This window comes from Nanorana parkeri, unplaced genomic scaffold (genome assembly GCF_000935625.1).
Source record: "Nanorana parkeri isolate BGI_ZX_2015 unplaced genomic scaffold, ASM93562v1 scaffold68, whole genome shotgun sequence".
In the NCBI taxonomy this organism is placed as follows: Eukaryota; Metazoa; Chordata; class Amphibia; order Anura; family Dicroglossidae; genus Nanorana; species Nanorana parkeri.
Genome location: NW_017306336.1, coordinates 1,260,539 through 1,279,813, shown reverse-complemented (window position 1 = coordinate 1,279,813; position 19,275 = coordinate 1,260,539). Strand labels below are relative to the sequence as shown.

The 19,275-nt window shown below is 38.3% G+C and overlaps 1 protein-coding gene across 1 annotated transcript in view; it reads left to right on the top strand.

Annotated features, from left to right (window-relative positions):
• The first annotated feature begins 1,513 nt into the window (after window positions 1-1,513).
• Window positions 1,514-19,275, top strand: part of TMEM132D (transmembrane protein 132D) — a 525,431-nt gene continuing 507,669 nt past the window's right edge. The window contains exons 1-2 of the mRNA XM_018576480.1: window positions 1,514-1,601; window positions 6,559-7,438. Coding sequence (XP_018431982.1) covers window positions 1,514-1,601; window positions 6,559-7,438 — 968 coding nt within the window. The remainder of the gene's footprint in view (window positions 1,602-6,558; window positions 7,439-19,275) is intronic.

Below are 19,275 nucleotides of genomic sequence, written 5' to 3'. Positions count from 1 at the left end.
CTAGCTCCGCCCAATTGTGTAGTTTGCCGGCATCTGATAGGCGAGACATGATTGGGCAGAGTCATCATGACTTTGCCCAATCATGGCTCCAAATGAGTACTGAGCCCTGATTGGGCAACGTCTTGCACCTGACCTGTGGTCAGGTGCAAGTCTTTAACCAATTAGAGCTTCAGAGGGCTCTTTGCAGTATGGGACATTGCGCGATCGAACAGACCGCAAACATCCCATAAAGTTTTGAGCAGCCGATGTTCGATTTGAACTAATGTTCGAACCGGCGGACCATCCCTAGTCAGAAGTACACCGCTACACTGAATCTGCTACTGGCTTCTAATAGTGGTAGTGAGATTTCTCATGATGGCTAAAGCACATGGGTGAACTTACAAACTTTGGTGCACAAGTGCCAAAGTCTCTTAGAAATATAAGGAACCAGCAGAAGATTCACATCCGATACATGAGAAGTGAGTGTAATGAATCTCTAGGCAAAGTAGTCTACCACATCTGTCTTATAGCATAGCATGAATTGCAGAGGGGCACGCCATGTAAATGCATTAGAAAATATATATCTTAGTATTAAAATGTGGTTATTAAACATTTGTGATGCATTTTGAAGTGGTCCATTCAGTTGATTTAAACAAGAATTGTGTCATAGGAGAAAAAAATGGCCAGGCTGAAAATAATGTAATTTGCGTCCTTCATATGCAGAATGATATTTATGTAGATTGTCACTGTAAAGTTTGAAAAGGCCTTTAGCCCATGTCATGGCACAGAATATCCAGCCAGTGTATTAGGACTCGGGGTGCCTCAAAAGACTGCCAAGTGCTGAAGTACATATTTTCTTTAATAATGTCACTGGGAGAAGCTCATATTTAACTTGCCATTTAACCCATTTATAGCCATGGGTGGTTTTCATACCTTCACTAGGCTGGATTTTATCTATGCCAATCCCGTAAATCAAGAGACAGTGTGCTTCCTTTCATTTTATTGCCTGAATTCACTCCCATGTCATTTTCTCATAATACATTACCAAAGTACATTGCTGAATATGGATTAAATGCGCCTTTCTATTTCATTTTATATTTTTAAACCATAAATAAATACCATTGCAAAGTAAATTCTGGAAGTCATAAATTACAGATTTAATATAGCAAATGCTATTCCCATTTTGGTCTGCAGACTCGGTAAGCCATTTTGGAGAAATTGTTTCAAATCTTTGAATGTTTAATATTCATCAGAATAAGTCTGCAGCTATTTTGAGTAATGAATTTAAATAGAATGAACACATCTGTTATTATCAGATAAACAATCTTTCCTAAATATGCAAAGCTAATTACGCATTTCAGCTGTGTGCCGAGCTGATGTTTTGTATAAAGTCTAATTTCTTGGCCTCTCTGTGACTTAGCTGTAGATTCCAAGCAAAGTGACCTGAGGAGACGCACATCTCTGCAGCTGTGACAGCTCCTTTTCTTTGCTGTGTCAGTCTTTGGAAGATCTTGTCCAAACACAGAAGATTAACATGGCACGTCATCCCTGGTGGTTAGATTCTGAAAACCCTGTCATAATCCAAGACATATTAATATCTTTAAGCAGTGACTTAGCTAAAGGTCCACAGGCCTTAATGCGAAGCTTGGGTCCTCTGTCATCTCTTCAATAACAACCACAGTTCACACAAAACACTGCAATATATTGTTTTTTGATAAGGAAACCTTTTAGCTGATATTAAACCTATTCTTGTACCTCCATTCTCACGTATGCATCACTGTTTGTCCCATTCCTGCCCAGTATGTTTATCTGTAATGACATGTCTAGATACATTTTAGATCTCAGTTGTCAAAGTGTTTAAATGTAAGGTATGGTTTTATTGTCCGATTGCAGTCCATGAGATTCAAGGCTGAACCAGAGAATGAAAATGAAACACTGAATAGATGCTACTGGCCTGTATTCTTAGACACTTAAGATAAGTGAGACATATTACAAGGATTAAAGTCAATTTAATATCTTATAATCCATGCTGATCTTCATTTGCTTTTGTTATCTGATCCACTGACTTTGCCTTTGCCAATCTACCAGTAAATTATATTGTTACATTTTCTTTTAGCAGTTTTTAGTAACAATATCAAAAAGATCTGTAGTTTTCCTTTGTAAAAATACAGATATGCTAGCCCCCACAAAGCACCAACTTGCTGCTAGACATGCGAGCTGGCAAAAAATGTGTTTTATTTCTTTTCAAATCATTTATTCTTTTGGGTTTCAGGTCCGAACGCTGTTTTGTTTCATTATTCGGATTCACATCTTTTGGAATTTCATTTTAGTTTTTCGTTTTCTGGCCAATCTGAAAACAGGAAGTCAAACACACAAGTTAAAGCTAACTCCAGACTCGAGATTTTTCCCCCATTTGCCCCTCCCCACACCCTACCTTATAAATCTGTATACAGATATATTTTTCAACTGCCTTCAGACTGGTTTGGTAACATCACAATGTCCTTTCCACCATTCTCTAATTCTGCCAGTGTGCATATCCTGGATGCCTCGGAGAGTAATGATGTGGCAATGCACTCTGCAGCATTCTCCTGTGAGTCTATGGTGGGGAGGGGGGGGCCCTGACAACGTGGGCTCGCAGGAAATGGGTTGAATGATGCTGTGTGTCATTCAACTTGAAAGAGAACTGGGGCTGGATCCGATTCCCTTGGGGACAGCTCTGAAGGGGAAGTGAGTATTGGAGCTAGAGTTGCCTTTTTATTTTAAAAGCTGCAATGGAATACGTTTTTTCCCCAGGTTGCATGTGGTCTTCAAAAGAAGATTTTGAGTGAACTAACGATAAACCTTTTTTTTATGAAAAGGCACTTAAAAGGAACCTGTTATAATAGAAATATAGGATCTGCCATGATGAAGTTTGTTGGAAAGTGGATGCTGCAGGGCTATTATTCTCTACCTCGCTCCTTACTAATTAAGTAGCCCACTTGGAGCAAATTAATACATATCAGTTTTCCTGACACCTCATAACCACATGTTTTTCCAGGTCAGTGACCACCAAGTAGCAAAAGAAGGATAAAATGGCAGTCTTGGATAAAAAGGCAGCAGTCGTAGCTCCCATGTCAATTTATCCTGCCATTTATTCTTGCAAATAATCTATGGGGGGTCTGCTGCTACTCTATCCTGCACCAAGCTCTTTTGAACTTTAAATCAAAACTCTCAAGCAATAAAGGAACACTTGAGAACAGAACACTTGAGAATACAAGTGTGTTTTTTTATTTTACAATGTATTAGATACAAGAACAGCCCCAGCATAACAACGGGCCATCCCACACATTCATACCTGTTACACACATGGGTACACAGAATATCCACCAAGTTACTTACTATTTTTCTAATAATACCCAATAAGTCAATAGAAAGATCTTCATATATGGTTACAATAGCATAAATCATGTTATAAGAAATTTGCAAGTACTATGCTATATAGTAAAAGTAGTAAGTTAAAGGATATGTGCAGTCATGTCAAAGTGCAATTATCCTTATTGTTCGTCCCTTCTTAGATGCACATTTACAATCATCTTGCTGCAGAAGCATACCACTAAGTTTGCATCCTTCATAAAAAATCTTTAGCAGACTAGACTATGGGAATATATTGGGTAGGCATTGTGAAGCTGCAGATTGGAGGTAACTATGCATGTTGAGAGGATGGGGTACTGTAGGTCACGGTGGGCAAAAAGTATGTGCACTTTGTTTGAAAGTGCACTTATACTTTACATCCTAATGGTTCCAAGTGAAATATTCTATAAGAAGAGAACAACAATATGTGTCCTGGCCAGCCTATGGACATTCAAATATTTTCATAAAAAAATATAAATAGTAAATATGCTTAAAAAGCCACCACTGACTGTGGAACAATATTCATCCTTAAAGTTCACATGAGAAGCAGTATAGTTGTTTATGTCTGGCCTTAGCACTCTGCTCTACCCTCTTCCTTGTATTTATATTAGAGATTAGAATGCTTTTAGGCTGCCTAGAGACTGCTGGGCAGGGAGATGAAAACATGCTGCCAATTGAAAATGAAAGTGTTATTCCTGTAATTTTAGGGATGATATACCTGTAGAATGTTTTTGATGTAGCTGCATTTATTGTAAATATAATAATTGCTACTTTTGTCCTGTAAATATTTTGTTTCTGGACTTCATGAGGGAATTGGTTCTATTATTGTTTCATTTCATTCTTAAACAACCAGATCATTTAAGGTCATTAAGTCTGTGCTAAAAACCAATGGGTTCATAAAAACTACAGGAGAATTAATAAAAATATTTTGTCAAGGGGAGTAAGGAATACGTCCGTCACATTGAATTTAAATGATAATGGTCATGATTACAGAAGACTAGAAAGTCCCGTCCAACATTTGTTCATGAAGTGCTGATATAAAACCTTGAATGTCACCGAGCTTTTGTTTAGTGATCCCATTTGCCTTAGGAAGAATGTTCTATGTCGGAAGCCAAGGCTCAGACTTTGTTCAAGACAGATACTTATGGTGGCATATCTATGTCTGCCAAATTGAGAAATATCCAATTTATTATGTGTGCACAGGAAATGCAAACTAGGGTATTTGGGACATAATAAGTTCTATATGTCTCCTGTTTCATCAGATTAAGGAAAGAATAATATTTGTAAGGAGCATAGGATTCATAGTTCTATGTGCTGAATTGTATAAGGTTGGGAATGGACATTGTTTAAAAGAACCCTCTCATGTTCCTTAGAGTAGGGGACTAATCCTTTTATATGTTTACTGTGCAATAGTGACTGTTAGGAATAATTTTCTGATGTGGGGAATCCCAATGTGTATGCTGTTTTAAAGACAGATCACCTTTATGGTGATGGTTTACAGTGTATTTGTGTGTTTTTTTTTAATTAAAGCTTTGTAATTTTCTAATGTTGTGTTCAGGAATGCAGAGGGTCCAATATTTCAGTCTTTTCTATTTATATTGTAGTCAATATTTTTGGGCAATGCACTGCACCATCAATATGACATTTATAGGCTGCAGAACCAATGTCATAATTGAGATGAGGCACCAGTGAGTCTTTTTATACATTTTTTGTAGATGTTAGGGACACATTTTAAGCATAATGACACAGGCCAGGCTGCATCTTAAGACTTTTTGATCAAAAGAATAAATTAAAGTAAGATTCTTCTTAATACCAAATCTGTTCACAGGTTATTTGCTGCAGCATAGCATTACTTCGCAATAACAAAGTTTCATGATTTGGAGGAGAGGAATGCAGTTATAAAGATACAATTGTTATATCACTTGTCAACGTACCCCTGTTCCACTAATCCCTTTTTTCGTGTGTTTTATAAAATGTACCTTGGATTTACCACCTCTTCCCTTTTTAATTCGGGTCATACATTTTTATGGATTTCCAAGGGTAGGAAAAGATGGTGGGCATGGGACTAAGTGGATGAAAGACTGTGATGGTTCTCATTCATCCAGGTCATGGTATATATGTAAGAAATAAGTCAAGGCAACTGGACTTGCTGTAGTTTTCTTGAAAAAAAAAAAACGAAAAAATACAGCAAGTCCAGTTGTCTTGACTTATTTTTTTTTTTTTTACAGATAAGTGGATGGAAGTTGCATAGTGGCACATGGTTGGAATATGTGTCTTATGATCCAGTTTCAGGCTGTCAGAAAGGTACAGTTTTTAATGATGAACTAAACTCTAGTAGCTGTAGCTAAAAAAGGCAGGTAGAGGGCAAAGGACTAGTCACAGTATTGCTTAACTGCCTGACTTTCCATACCTTTCTCTGCACTGTATCTTTGTCCCATGATACAGAGGCAGCATTGCCTGAGATCTTACACTACATATACTGTATAATGCTATGAGGCTGTAGGCACAGGAGTGCCTAGGCACCCTCACATACCAGGAAGTGCACTGCTATTTTTTCAGGAGGAATTCAATGCAAAAGGTATAGTGTACGGCTAAGGCACAATTAGCACTTCCAGATGTTCCCTTTAATAAAGCAAATTTTTACTTTTTTAGTTCAGTTTAATTTTAAGTGTATGCTATTACATGTAAAAAGGCCAGTTGACTCAGAATATTTTTGTGTAAACCATTGCCCCTATGTTAATTAGCTCTTGTTGACCATTCCCTGTATTGTAAAGGAAGCTACAGTACATGGATCTGCACTTTTTATTTCTGCATGAATATTTGATTATAGAGTGATGCCAAAGTAAACTTTTGTGCTATTGTTTGTTGTTTGATATGCATTTTTCTTTTCCTTTTCTGTTTACCAACATGAGAACATAGCTTCTAAATGTTTCAGTCACTGTTAAATTTTCTTATATTTAATAACTGCTGCAAGTTTTTGCATTGAACCAAAAATAATATTATCATACAATACCTCACCCTTAAAATCTCCTTTTCATAACAATGATAACAATCTCACATGCACATTTTCTCCAGGCAGTATCATATTTTGTCTTTTGCTTTTAAAAAGTTAGAAACAAATTTTTATAGTTTTCCATGTTTGTATTCTGCAAATGTATTTTATCATGAATTATTTATATTTCCCAACAGTGCTGGAGAGCCGTGGGGTATTAGACAGCGTACAGAGGTTTTCCTTGCTTCCAACCTACCTACCAGTGACTTACAATATTCATCAGAGTGATGTTTTCTTCTTCCTAAAGGAAGCCAACCAGGATATCATGAGAAATTCCAGCCTGCAGTCACGAATTGAGTCTTTTCTCATTTATAAAGCCAAAAAACAACCTGTCATGAACGCCACATATGGACCATTTTTTGTTGAACAAGAAGTGCCACGAGATTTACTTTTTTTCCCCAACCATTTTGGATTTACAGACAAATTTACATTTAATTGGAAGATCAAAGCTTACATCCTGAAGAATAAAATTTTTCGGACTAAACCTAAAGTTCAGATATTGTTTTATATTGTGGGGAGAGACTGGGATGACTACAGCACTACAGAAAAGCTACCATGTGTTAAGGTGTTTGCTTTTCGGGAAACTAGAGAAGTAAAAGGCAGTTGCAAATTGACAAGTGATCTAGGGTTGTGTGTTGTTGAACTGGAACTGCTTGAAAGCTGGTTTGATCCACCAACAGTTGTTGCCGGCCATAAAAGAATGATGGAACAGCCTGATGGTAGCCCTGTAGAAATGTATTATGCTATTCAACCAAGTGATGAGAAGGGAGAGTGTGTCAAGGAAGACACCAAGAAAAGTCGGTTATCACACAGTTTCATGGACGATACTGGTCCACCATTGCAGAGAATTGGAAGTGTTTATCTCTATCAAGCCCTCAGTAGCAATTCTTCAATTGAAGTTCAGATTGATGGTAATTTGACTATACGATCTTTATCCCGGAATATAAGAATAGGGGATATTCTGACATATTTTTTGTTTGCCTCTAAAAATTTTACACACGCCAAATTCAAACTAAGGTAAGATGTTATAATATTATTTCTTATAGTTCTAGTCTAAAACATTAAAAGGTGGGTTCAAAACATTCTAGATATTAAAATGCATTCTAAGGCAGAAGGTGATGGTTTGCTAATAATAGTGTGCAAAAGTTTTCCTTTTATTTACATCAAAAGTATTTCATTCATTTTGCTCTAAAAAGATGCATTTAAAAATATTTGAACTTTACAAAACAATATTATTGAATTGTTGCATGTAGGAAATATGCTAGCTTACTGATATTACTGAAATACTGAATATTTGTTAGAATAATGAATGTGGCATGTGAGCATTAATGCATTATGTACTGGTGAAACATCTGTCTATTAGTGAAGACATCATAGTCCTCTGTGGCTTATGGCAAAGTCACTATTTGAAAGAATGCAATCTTGAAGTTCTTATTAGTGGTCATATGTGGAGGTCAGGTGGAGGCACCCTTCACCTTTTTAATATTCTGTCACTAGTCCCAAGATGGACTAGCTGGGTTATGCCAGACCCACAAAGTATGTTTTCTACTCTGCCCAACATCTGCTGAGCCCTGACACAAGAAGGACAGCAGACCATTGCATTAGGGTGGTTCTGGTAATTAATTATCCTATCCATCTTACCAATAGTGATGGGCTGAAAAAGGCCCGAGTTCGATTTTAATTCGAACTTTAGAACACCCAAAATGTTTGAATTCTAACACGAACTCGAACTCAATGCAAGTCAATGGGGGTAGAACGTTCAAAAATGATTGTCCCCTTTAAGAGGGCTTATATGCAAGTTCTTGGCCATAAAAAGGCATGAGGGTCCAGGTGTTGCACTAGTGGACAGGAAACAATTATGTCTGGATCCGCCCAGCTTCGTGAGTGACAGCTGGCTCTGCCTATCTAGAGGCAGAGCCAGCTGTACCCGCCACGTCCCCCATCCATTCCGCCAGTCAGCGCTGGAGGATCGGAGTGGGGAGAATCCAGTCCCTCCCCCGTCACGGCTCTGTGCCGGGACAGGATCGAGAAGTGAGCGAACGCCGGTATGTGTTCGCTCACTTCCCAATCTACTGAGCTGACCTGTGATAGTTTCATTGTCACAGGTCGGTTAGAGGATGAGTGAAAACCACTCACCTCATAGTTCTCCTTTAAAGGGTAACAATAAAAATTAAAAATCCCTTTAAATATTGTGCCTGGGGAGTCCCCTTAACCTGCCTGTAAAGTGGCACATCTGTACATTGTATAGAACCTGCTGCAGCGAAACTAACATTTCTAAAGTAAGTTTTTTTTTCTATTCTTAAAACCTGCCGTTCCCCCTCCAAAACAATACCAGACCCTTTAGGTCTGGTAGGAATGTTAGGAGGGACCCCATGTAAAAAAAAAAAAAGTGTGTGGGGTTCCCCCTTGAAGTCATACTAGGCCCTTAAGGTTTAGTAGGAATTTTAAGGAGGAACCCCACCCCTTAAGGGGGAACGTGGCCCCCCCCCCTAAAATTCCATACCAGACACTTGATCCGAGCATAGGCCTGGCAGGGCTGAAAAGGGGGGATGAGCTAGTGCCAGGCCACATGCCAGGCCACATGCCCTCGGCACTGGGAGGGTGCTTTTCCAGGGTCATCCCTGGAAAAGCACCTTGTCCCCATGCTGTTGGGGACAAGGGCCTCTTCCCCACAAGCTCTGGGGCGTTGGCCCCCAGATGCCACCCCCTTGTGAATGAGTAAGGGGTACCCCTACCCATTCACTAAAGGGTTAAATAAAATTGTAAATAAAAAGTCCAGACTTTTGAAAAAATCCTTTTATTTTTTAAAAATATCACAAAAAAATCGGGAGGGAGGGAGCTGCGGCTAGCACTATCTTCAGGGATGTCTGTAATATGAGATCTACCACCAGATCCTCCAACACTAGGTCTTATTTTCGGGGTAGGTCTTATATTACAGAAATCCCTGAAGATAGTGCTAGGTCTTATTTTCGGGGTAGGTCTTACTTTCGTGGAAACACGGTAGCGGTGACAGCTAGCTCCGCCCAATTGTGTAGTTTGACGTCATCTGACAGGTGAGTCACGATTGGGCAAAGTCATCATGACTTTGCCCAATCATGGCTCTTACAGAGTGTTGAGCCCTGATAGGGCAAAGTCTTGCACCTGACCTGTGGTCAATTAGGACTTCACAAGGCGCATTGCCTTGTGGGGCATTTAGCGGTCAAACAGACCGCCGAATATCCTTATAGTTTGTGTGTTCGACGAACACATGAACTAGTGATGTTCGAGCCCAACCATACTCACCACCACAAAAGCAATCAGTATCTTGGATTGATCTGGTCTTTACAGCCTGTTGTTTAAACATCTGTTTTTAAATACAGTTATTTCTATCTCCAACAAATCACAAAGCAAAACACAGTACAGATTTTTTAAAACATATTTTTCTATTGTTCACATATTTCAAAGATGTTAACACAACATCCCTTTCCATTGAAAGTGCCAAAATACTTTATTATTTCTAACAGTTCATTCTTTTTCCATTCAAAGCATATTATAATTGATTTTAAAAAAGCACTGCTATTTTCATATTTCATGTGATTTCATAGAACATTTTGAGGTCTTTTTATACATTTTATACACAATAATCACACACCTTTCACCAAAATTTGAAACATTTTTATTGGATTGAATTGGAAAATGTGTGAATTCTGGGTGAAAGTTCTGTGACTCTGACTGTTTAAAATGTATGTATGTGTGAAGGTTTATGTAGTTGTAGTTTTTTTAGTGCCACTGGCCACTTTTTTAAATGCAACAAAAGAGGTACACGTGTTCAGCATCAATACATACTCACAGCACCACTAGCCATTAACACAAAACAGCAAGGATACATGTATTCATGCTGTGTACACCACATTCTGACCCTACTACCCCAACAGAAATCCATATTTGTTAGACCAGACATTTTTCAAACTTCAGTTTTTCAGTTTGTTGATCGTGTGCCCAGTTTTTCCTAATTCCTGTCGCCTGGTGAGATATCCTTCTCACACAGCTGTCGTAAAATGAGGGGATTTGAGCAGTTGTGGACTTCCTGTCAGCTGGAACAAGTCTAGACATTTTCCTTTGGCCACGACTTCTTTTATTACCAAAGCATTGTCTTCCACAAAACTGCACCATGTTTTAGTTTTTCATACCATTTGCAGTAAATGCTACAGAGTGAGGCATGTGAGAATTCCAATCACTAAGCAATTTCTGGAATACTGAAGCTACCATCTATGACACCAATAATCATGGTCAAAATCACTTAGATTACAAATCTTCCTCATTTGCTTTGACAATGTGTGAATGCTAGGTATTGAGCTGCAACTACATGATCTGCTGGCAGTCAATTTATGTTAAGGAACAAGTGTTTGCTAATGAAGGTACCACTCCAGGTATATGTGAAACTGCCCCTTGGAAATGTGACATCTCCATTACTATAACACCATTGTAAATTGAATTGAGCTGTAAATTTCCAACATTATAACATCAAGAGATGGTATACTACATGTGGCATCTCTTAAAAAAAAATATTTTTATTTCAATTATTTATAATTAGGGCCTTCAAGGATGAATCATCAGATCCATCAGGCCTTCTTTCTTGACATCATTAACCTTCTGTCTCCCCCATGATCCAGCCTGGGCATACATTAAAATACAACAAAGAATACAAAATCAAACTTGGCGATCCTTCATCATAGACCTAGGAGCTGACGCTCCTATTTTGTTTTTTTTTCTTTTGTTTTACTGTATGCAATCTTCTGCTTACAGTAAAATGAGAAGCAATTATAGTGCAACTGAAAACATTTATTACAACAGGATTAAGGTATTACTTCATTCATGTAATCTAATAGCTACCTACTGGCTTTTTGCATTTCTCAGAGAGTCTGATATCAAGACTTTTCTGCAATAGTTTCTGTATCATCTCTTTCAAAAGGCTATAACAAAGGTGACAGTTACAGTATCAGATTGTACCACCCCCTATCAGTGAACTCATTTAAGCCTCAATATCCTGGGCTACTGCAGTGTTTCTAGGAATGTCCGAGACCCAGGTACCATTACTCCAGCTCCTCACTCCATGGACTTTAGGCCACATTGGGAAACACTCACTGATGGGTGAACTTGCTTGGGTTTGATTTGCGGTACTGGAGGGTTTGAACTTAATGCTAACCCATTAAAATCAATGGGAGGTGAATCTTGAAAATCAATTTCTCCATTTTCAAGGCTAATAGGGAAGGGATTATCAAACAAAGGGCATGGGGGAGATCCTTAATATCCAAAGCTACAAAATTAAAACAGATTTCATACTACACCCAAAGAAGACTACTTAGAGCATTTAATAATTTAGCCCTTTTATTGTTCAATTAGACAATGAGAAAAGATATATACCAACTCAAACATGTTCGCATACAAGATCAAAAGAAACAAAATTTAAACTGTAAGTATAGGCAAACAGGTAAATACATATAAGTTGCACAAAAGCACATAAGTTGAAATCAATGTGCATAAACCATGTTAACTGCCAAAATAATTTGTAATTCTTTTCATCCAATTTTTTAAGCCAGATAACCCTGGTTACCACTTCTTTAAAATTAATACAACTTCGTAATTTGATAGTGAGAGAACAACAGCTCAATTATATACATTACACAGCTCCTGCCACACTGAAAGGGTTAAGTTCTACACCAGTAAAAATGAGTTTTACTTACCTTATCCCTCGCTCCCCTGGTAGCCGATCCCCACCTGTTTATCTCTCTTGCTACAGCTGGGGGTGGGCCCTTAACATCCTCACTTACAATGCAGGACTTTTTAGTTGATGACATCAGAGCTGTGACTGGCAGGCAGAGCGCCTTAGAGAACAGGCTTTGAGGGACTGGTGTTATGGAAATTCGCTTGGTTAAACGCACAAATCCATGCTGCGCTAAAGTGCGCCAAAGTATGCCAAACACAAAGAATTTTCCCGTGCTTAAAAGCATGTGTATTACGCTCTTTTGTGCAAGGACCAGAGGTACCTCTGTAGAGTCATGACACAGGTGATGCTTTCATGCTGGAGATTCTGTTCTAAGAGAGCGTGTCTCCTGTCTCCAGCAGCTTTTATTCTCTCTCAACAAAAGAATCGTACAGGAAGTGATGTCAAACAGGAAGTGATGTCAAACAGGAAGTGATAACAGATGAGCAGAACATGACTCATCCTTGCCATATGTATGCACAGCCACCATCTTTCCAGACCCACAAACACAATCTCCCATTAACACTGGAGCGAACTTTATCCAGCACTGCTCAGTGAGCAATGCCCAATAACGTTACTATGATTCCTATGAATGGAAGCTTATCTGCAGGGACAATGCCATACTATCTCCAGCGCACTGATCAGACGCATCAGAAATACGAACGCACATTCCTTTCAAAAAGGCAGATATGTATCTTAAATAATACTATGTCCTCAAAGCAAGCGCATCCACACCAAGCCAATAAATCCGTGCATTGCGCAGGGGCCCTAGCTGGCGTCCATACACTCGCTAAGAAACCACTGCTCTGCCATTATTCGCACATCCACAGGAAGATATCCACTCCAATGGTTTACCCCAGTGTCTATTTAAATCCGGGTCACGCTCCAACCGAGCACGGCCCAGAAATCTGGACACTGAGAGACATGATGACAATATTACAATATACTAAAACACACCCTAATAAAATGTCCACAACACTGGTCACTTAGAAGGAGCAGCGGGAGTGAGGGATTAGGTAAGTTAAAGTCCTTTTTTCCTTGTACCCTAGGCAAAAATGAGCATTTCACCTTGTAGTGCAGGGGGAGATCCACTGCAATATTATTTGTTTCCTTTTCTCCAGAGTTCAGGTTTTAGACAAAACAAACTTTGTATTTTACTCTTTTTGTTTGTACAGAAAACATAAAAAACAAGATACATTTCCAAAATCGAAATAGCAGTGGCATTTTGTGGTGTATTTTTTCACAGGATCTTTTTGCTTTGCTGAATTTCCTAATCATACGTTTCTCTGGGTCAGACTGGGCACTAGACAAGTGTTTATCTCTTGATAATGTGGGTATCTGAAACCCAGCCTATCTATTTTGTCTGAATCTGTTGTGAAATCCTGGCAAAAACGGCTTGTTTAGTCATAGTTCACATTTTAGAGCCTAATAGCATGGCTTATTTCAGTCTTTTTTATTACATAGTATTAGGCGAGGTTAAAGTGTGCATTCAGTTGAATGAGAAGTAAAGAGTCTGCTATAAGATTTGACCTTTAGATACATGAGTCAAGAATGAAATCTCCAAATGTTTTAAGATTCAAGTAATCTGGAGGAGAAATATGTTTTCTCATTCTAAATTACATGGTGAAAGGATTATCCATGGCTGTGTGACAATTTATATTTGCCATATAGTTTCTACTGATACTAGATAAGTTAGCTTCCCAAAAGAGTTGTTATTGTTTTAAATTAAAGTATGAGTTTAAAAAAAAAGCTAACTCCTTTGTGTGTGATAAATTCAAAAGGAATTACACAGAATTATAGATTGCACTGTCATGGTAATATTAGAGTCAGATTGTTGCCATCATTTGACAGTCTAGCCATGTACAGAGAAGACCCCTGCTGCATGTCACAACCTCCATCAGTTGCAGTGGAAATTTTTCCAAGACTTGCTGTGTGGTGATACTGAGAGATAAAGGAGCTCATGCACTCAGCACTTATAAAATACCACATACTGTAGATGCACTGGACAGCACTGGCCAGCAGGTAGATATTTCAGGGTATTGTTCTCAATGTTATAGTACAGTGATGGCTAACGTTTTAAAGCCTGAACTGCAACGCAAAATCAACTTATTTATCTCAAAGTGTCAACACTGAAAATAAATTGGTATTGTGTTTTAGGATGGGGTTTAAAAAACATTCAGCGTCACTGCCTTAGGCAAAACAGGGAAACACATATTCAAACATTTAAACATTTCATTTTTTCTTTATAATTTTTTTATTTTTTTATCACTTTATTTTTTATTTTATTTTTTACTTTTTAAAATTTTTTATTTATCTCATTATCTTTTACTTTATTTTTTATAATTTTTATTGATTTTCTAATTTTTTACTTATTATTAAAAAAAATATTTTTAAATTGTATTTATTTTATAAATGTGTACTCTTTTTTCATTTAACTTTATTGCTTTCATTGCATTATTTGAAGCTGTCACCACCAATAAATGAGTTTTAGTACATAATTATGCTGTTTCTCTAGTGACAGCTGAGAGGGGAAGGCTGTGATTACAGCGGTCCGGTCTCACTGTTCACACGGAGCAGAGCGGAGAACAGACGTTCTCCGCTCTGCTCCTCGCTCTCCATCCTGAACTACTTTGCCGTGGTCCCGGGTTCCCCAGAAGGGGACCCCGAAAACCATGGTGGGGAGGGAGGCAGTTGGCGGGGAGGGGGGCAGCTGGGGGGTGAGGGCGACCATGGAGGGAGGGGCGGTGGGTGGAGATGGACCAGCAGGCTTATTACAAGTAATCTCAGCGACATCGCCGAGATCACTTATACTAAACGGGAAACGACTTTCCTAGTCTACAATTAGCCCTGCTTGCCCAAAGCAGGGCTGAATGTAGAAAAAAACTTCTCGTCCGGAACTGCATGTCCTGGTTGTCGGGTGATACTAATTTGACACCCCCGCCTTGGCTTGCGTGCCACCAGAGAGGCCTCTGCGTGCCCTCTGGGGCACACGTGCCATAGGTGTGCCATCACTCTTATAGTATCTTATGCAAATACTTTGATATATGATCAACTTATTGTGAGTCATGGATATTAAATGATAGGTGGATGTACATACATGATCCAGCCACTCAACACGCTCTTTTTTTTAAACTTTAATAAAAACATGCAGGGCAATGTGTAGCAGATACTTTGTTGTACCAATGTTATCTAGGAGGAATATTAATCTCTCAGATAGACAAACATAGTCTATTAAATAAACATTTATTGTTTGGTCTTAATGTGTCTGCAGATCTTGCAGTAATAACCTGATCCTGGAAAAGTTGGGATCTGAAATTGATTATCCAATGTTTAATTTAAGGGTGGCCATTGACTTTTAGAGGGTGGTTAGAGGAAGAGTACCAAAACTTTATTTCACAATATTTATGTGTATTTTTCTACAATTTACAGCGAAACAGTGTGTTGGTCTCAGTACTCTTAAAAAAGGTCTGCGTGAGCCTAAATCGTTGTGACCGACCAAAAAAGTTGGAAGAAAAAACCTTCCTGTGTGAAATCCTATACCTGGTAGGGGCTGAGAAGTATGCAGGAGGAGTAGGGTGATTGCCGATGCCGTTTATCAAAGGGAAGGACAATAAGCATCAGATTTTCTTACCTGTCCAGTAATCAGTTGGTGCTCATGGATGCCAGCTCTGGTCCCTCAAGGACCTTTGATCTCTCACAGAGGAATGAACTTGCAGTCTGTAGAGAACAGGAAAGAAGCCTACATTTTCTTACCTTCCTCCTAAAATTGTTACCACATACATTGTCAGATTGTAAAAAGCTACAGCCCAATCATATCAGCAAAAGTTTGACATGTATAGTTACCTTAAAGGAATGCATGGTGTCTTGGTACATTTTTTTAGCTATTTATTATGTTCAAGACATAAGATTGAGAATTGTAAAACTAATTTATAGTCCTTTTTTAGTCTAGTAAATATAAAATATTGCATATAATGTTCAGCCAGCAGATGGAGCTTTGTAGTCTGCTGACAGCCCATTTTCTGCAGTCATTTACTTGTTTCTGCTGTTTGGTGCTTTTCATAACACACAGTTGAGTGAGCCTATCTGTAAGTCATATGATCAGTTAGAGAGAGACAGTCCAAATGTACAACCCCAATTTCAAAAGAGTTGGGACGCTGTGTAAAATCTACATAAAAACAGAATGCAGTGATTTGCAAATCTTATCAATACAAATTTTATTCACAGTAGAAAATAGAAAACATATAACATGTGTGAACTGAGAAAATGTGCCATTTTAAGAAAATAAATAAGGTAATTTTGAAATTGATGGCAGCAACATTTCTCAAAAAAGTTGGGACAGGGCAACAAAAAGCTGACACAGTAAGTTGCACTAACAAGGAGGAGCTGGAAGAACATTTTGCAACTAATTTGGTTAATTGGCAACAGGCCAGTAACATGGTTGAGTATAAAAAGAGCATCTTAAATAGTCTGAGTGTCTCAGAAGTAAAGATGGGCAGAGGTTCACCAATCTGTGAAAAGCTGCACCTTAAAATTGTCGAACAATTTCAGAATAATGTTCCCCAATGTAAAATTTCTGGAGAAATCTCTGTGTGCAAGGGACCAGGCCGAAACACAATATTGGATGCCCGTAATTATCAGGCCCTCAGTGGGCACTGCATTAACAATGGGCATGATTCTGTGATCGACCTCACTTCATGGGCTCAGGAATACTTCCAATAATCACTGTCTGTGAACACAGTTCACTGTGCATTCCAAAAATGCCAGTTAAAGCTCTATCATGCAAAGAAGAAGCCCTATTTGAACATGATTCAAAAACGCAGCTGTCTTTTTCTGGGCCAAAGCTCATTTAAAATGTTGCAAAGTGGAAAACTGTTCTGTGGTTAGACAAATCGAAATTTGCCATTTTTTGGCAACCATCGGCAATACATCCTCCGGATAAAGATAAGAATGACCTTCCAGCTTGTTATCGGAGCTCACTTCAAAAACCTGCACCTCTGATAGTATGGGGGTACATTAGTCTGTATGGAATGAGCAGCTTGGGCATCGAGAAAGTCACCATCAATACTGAAAGATGTTATGCAGCATATGCTCCCATCTAGATGATGTTCTTTTCAGGGTAGGCCTTACATATCTCAACAGGACAATGCTAAACTGCATACTGCATCTATGACAACTCATAGTAAAAGAGTCCCAGTGCTTAACTTGCCTGCCTCCAGTCCAGACCTTTCACCAACCGAAAATATTTGGTGCATCTTGAAACTAAAAATAGGACAAAGAAGAACCAGGACTGTTAAGCAATTAGAATCCTGTATCAGGCAAGAATGGGACAACATTCCTCTCCCATAACTCCAGCAACTGGTCTCCTCAGTTCCCAGACATTTACAGTGTGTTGTTAAAAGAGGGGATGCTACATCATGGTTAACATGGCCCTGTCCCAACGTTATTGAGTATTGCCGCATTCAATTTCAAAATGACCTTATTTTTTTCTTAAAATGGTAAATTGTAAAGTAAAGTTTAAACATTTGATTTGTTTTCTGTTTTCCACTGTGAATAAAATATGCTTTTATGAGATTTGCAAATCATTGCATTCTGTTTTTATGTAGATTTTACACTGTGTCTCAACTTTCTCGAATTGGGGTTGTAAGAAGCTCCTGCTGGGCTGTCCTATTAGAAATTCCAGAATGCTCTGGGAAGTAACAATGTCAAGAAAGCACAGTGCATATATTGTTTCTAAAATAATTTTATGCAAGTAATTAATAAAAAAAGTGGCAAACAATATCAGTTTCTAAACTTGTAAACACTTAAACAAAAAAAAAAGAATTTATCTAAATCTATTATAGTTTTCCTTAAGCATATTAGTATATGAATCATAGACATGAATATTAAATCATGTTTGCATGTTGAATAAGGACATCTGCCACCCAGCGGAACTGCAGTAGGCTACATCTGTCATCTGTTACATTCAAAAGGGACTACATGATGAACTGCACAAATATATATGTATACATTATGTATAAAGAGGATCTGGTATATACATCACATAGCTGCAGCTAATGTGAAAGGCAAATTTGCCTTGTAATAAAAGCACGCTATACATATCCTTACATATGTAAAAATTAACACCCCAATGTATTGCCGTCCACTAAAAAAGAAATGAAGGAATTGCAGGCTCATTAAAAAGACACAACCACATCAATATATGTAAATATTCATATTTGTTATTCTTTAAAAGACGTATGTATCCTGTTGTGCTTGCTACATATGTAGTGTTTGCTGATTGAATGGAATGTGGTTGTTGCCATGGAGATATCCTTACCTCTTTCAGATACTGAAACATTGCACTGATGCCGTATTATTATCATATGGACTGTTATGGCTCCCATTTCTGTAATTCTTCAGCTCAACAGGTTAGCCACAATCGACTTATAATGGTTGATTTACTAAAGAAGTGGAATGTATGAGTGGACCAGTCCTACCATGTGCAGGTGAAGTACATTTTTGAATCCCCTTGCATATGATTGGGTATTTAACGTTAACAGTTTCAATGTACTTAGTGAACATTATTATTCCTTTAATATCAACTGGAAACCAGAATTGAACAATCCTTTAAAATTAATTAGGTTAGCCACAATCTACTTATAATGGTTGATTTACTAAAGAAGTGGAATGTATGAGTGGACCAGTCCAATCATGTGCAGGTGAAGTACATTTTTGAATCCCCTTGCATATGATTGGGTATTTAACGTTAACAGTTTCAATGGACTTAGTGAACATTATTATTCCTTTAATATCAACTAGAAACCAGAATTGAAAAATCCTTTAAAATGAATGTGTAGTAGTTTTGTGCAAATATTCTTTATTTATTACGGTTAGAAAAAAAATAAACATTTAAAAAGTACAAGCAAGTTATAGGCATAAACCTCTTGAAGTACCTGTACAGCAGGGCTGGAGTGTTGGAGGAAGGAGTAGTACATGAGGCGGTACAGAGATCCTCCATGTATCCTCTTTTCCCCCTGCATAACGTTCTGGCCAGGTGTCTCACTGTCTTTGTAGTCTTCCTCCCAGCCTATGGCAGCTGAGCTGGACGGAGGAAGCCGCAGAAGACAGCCGG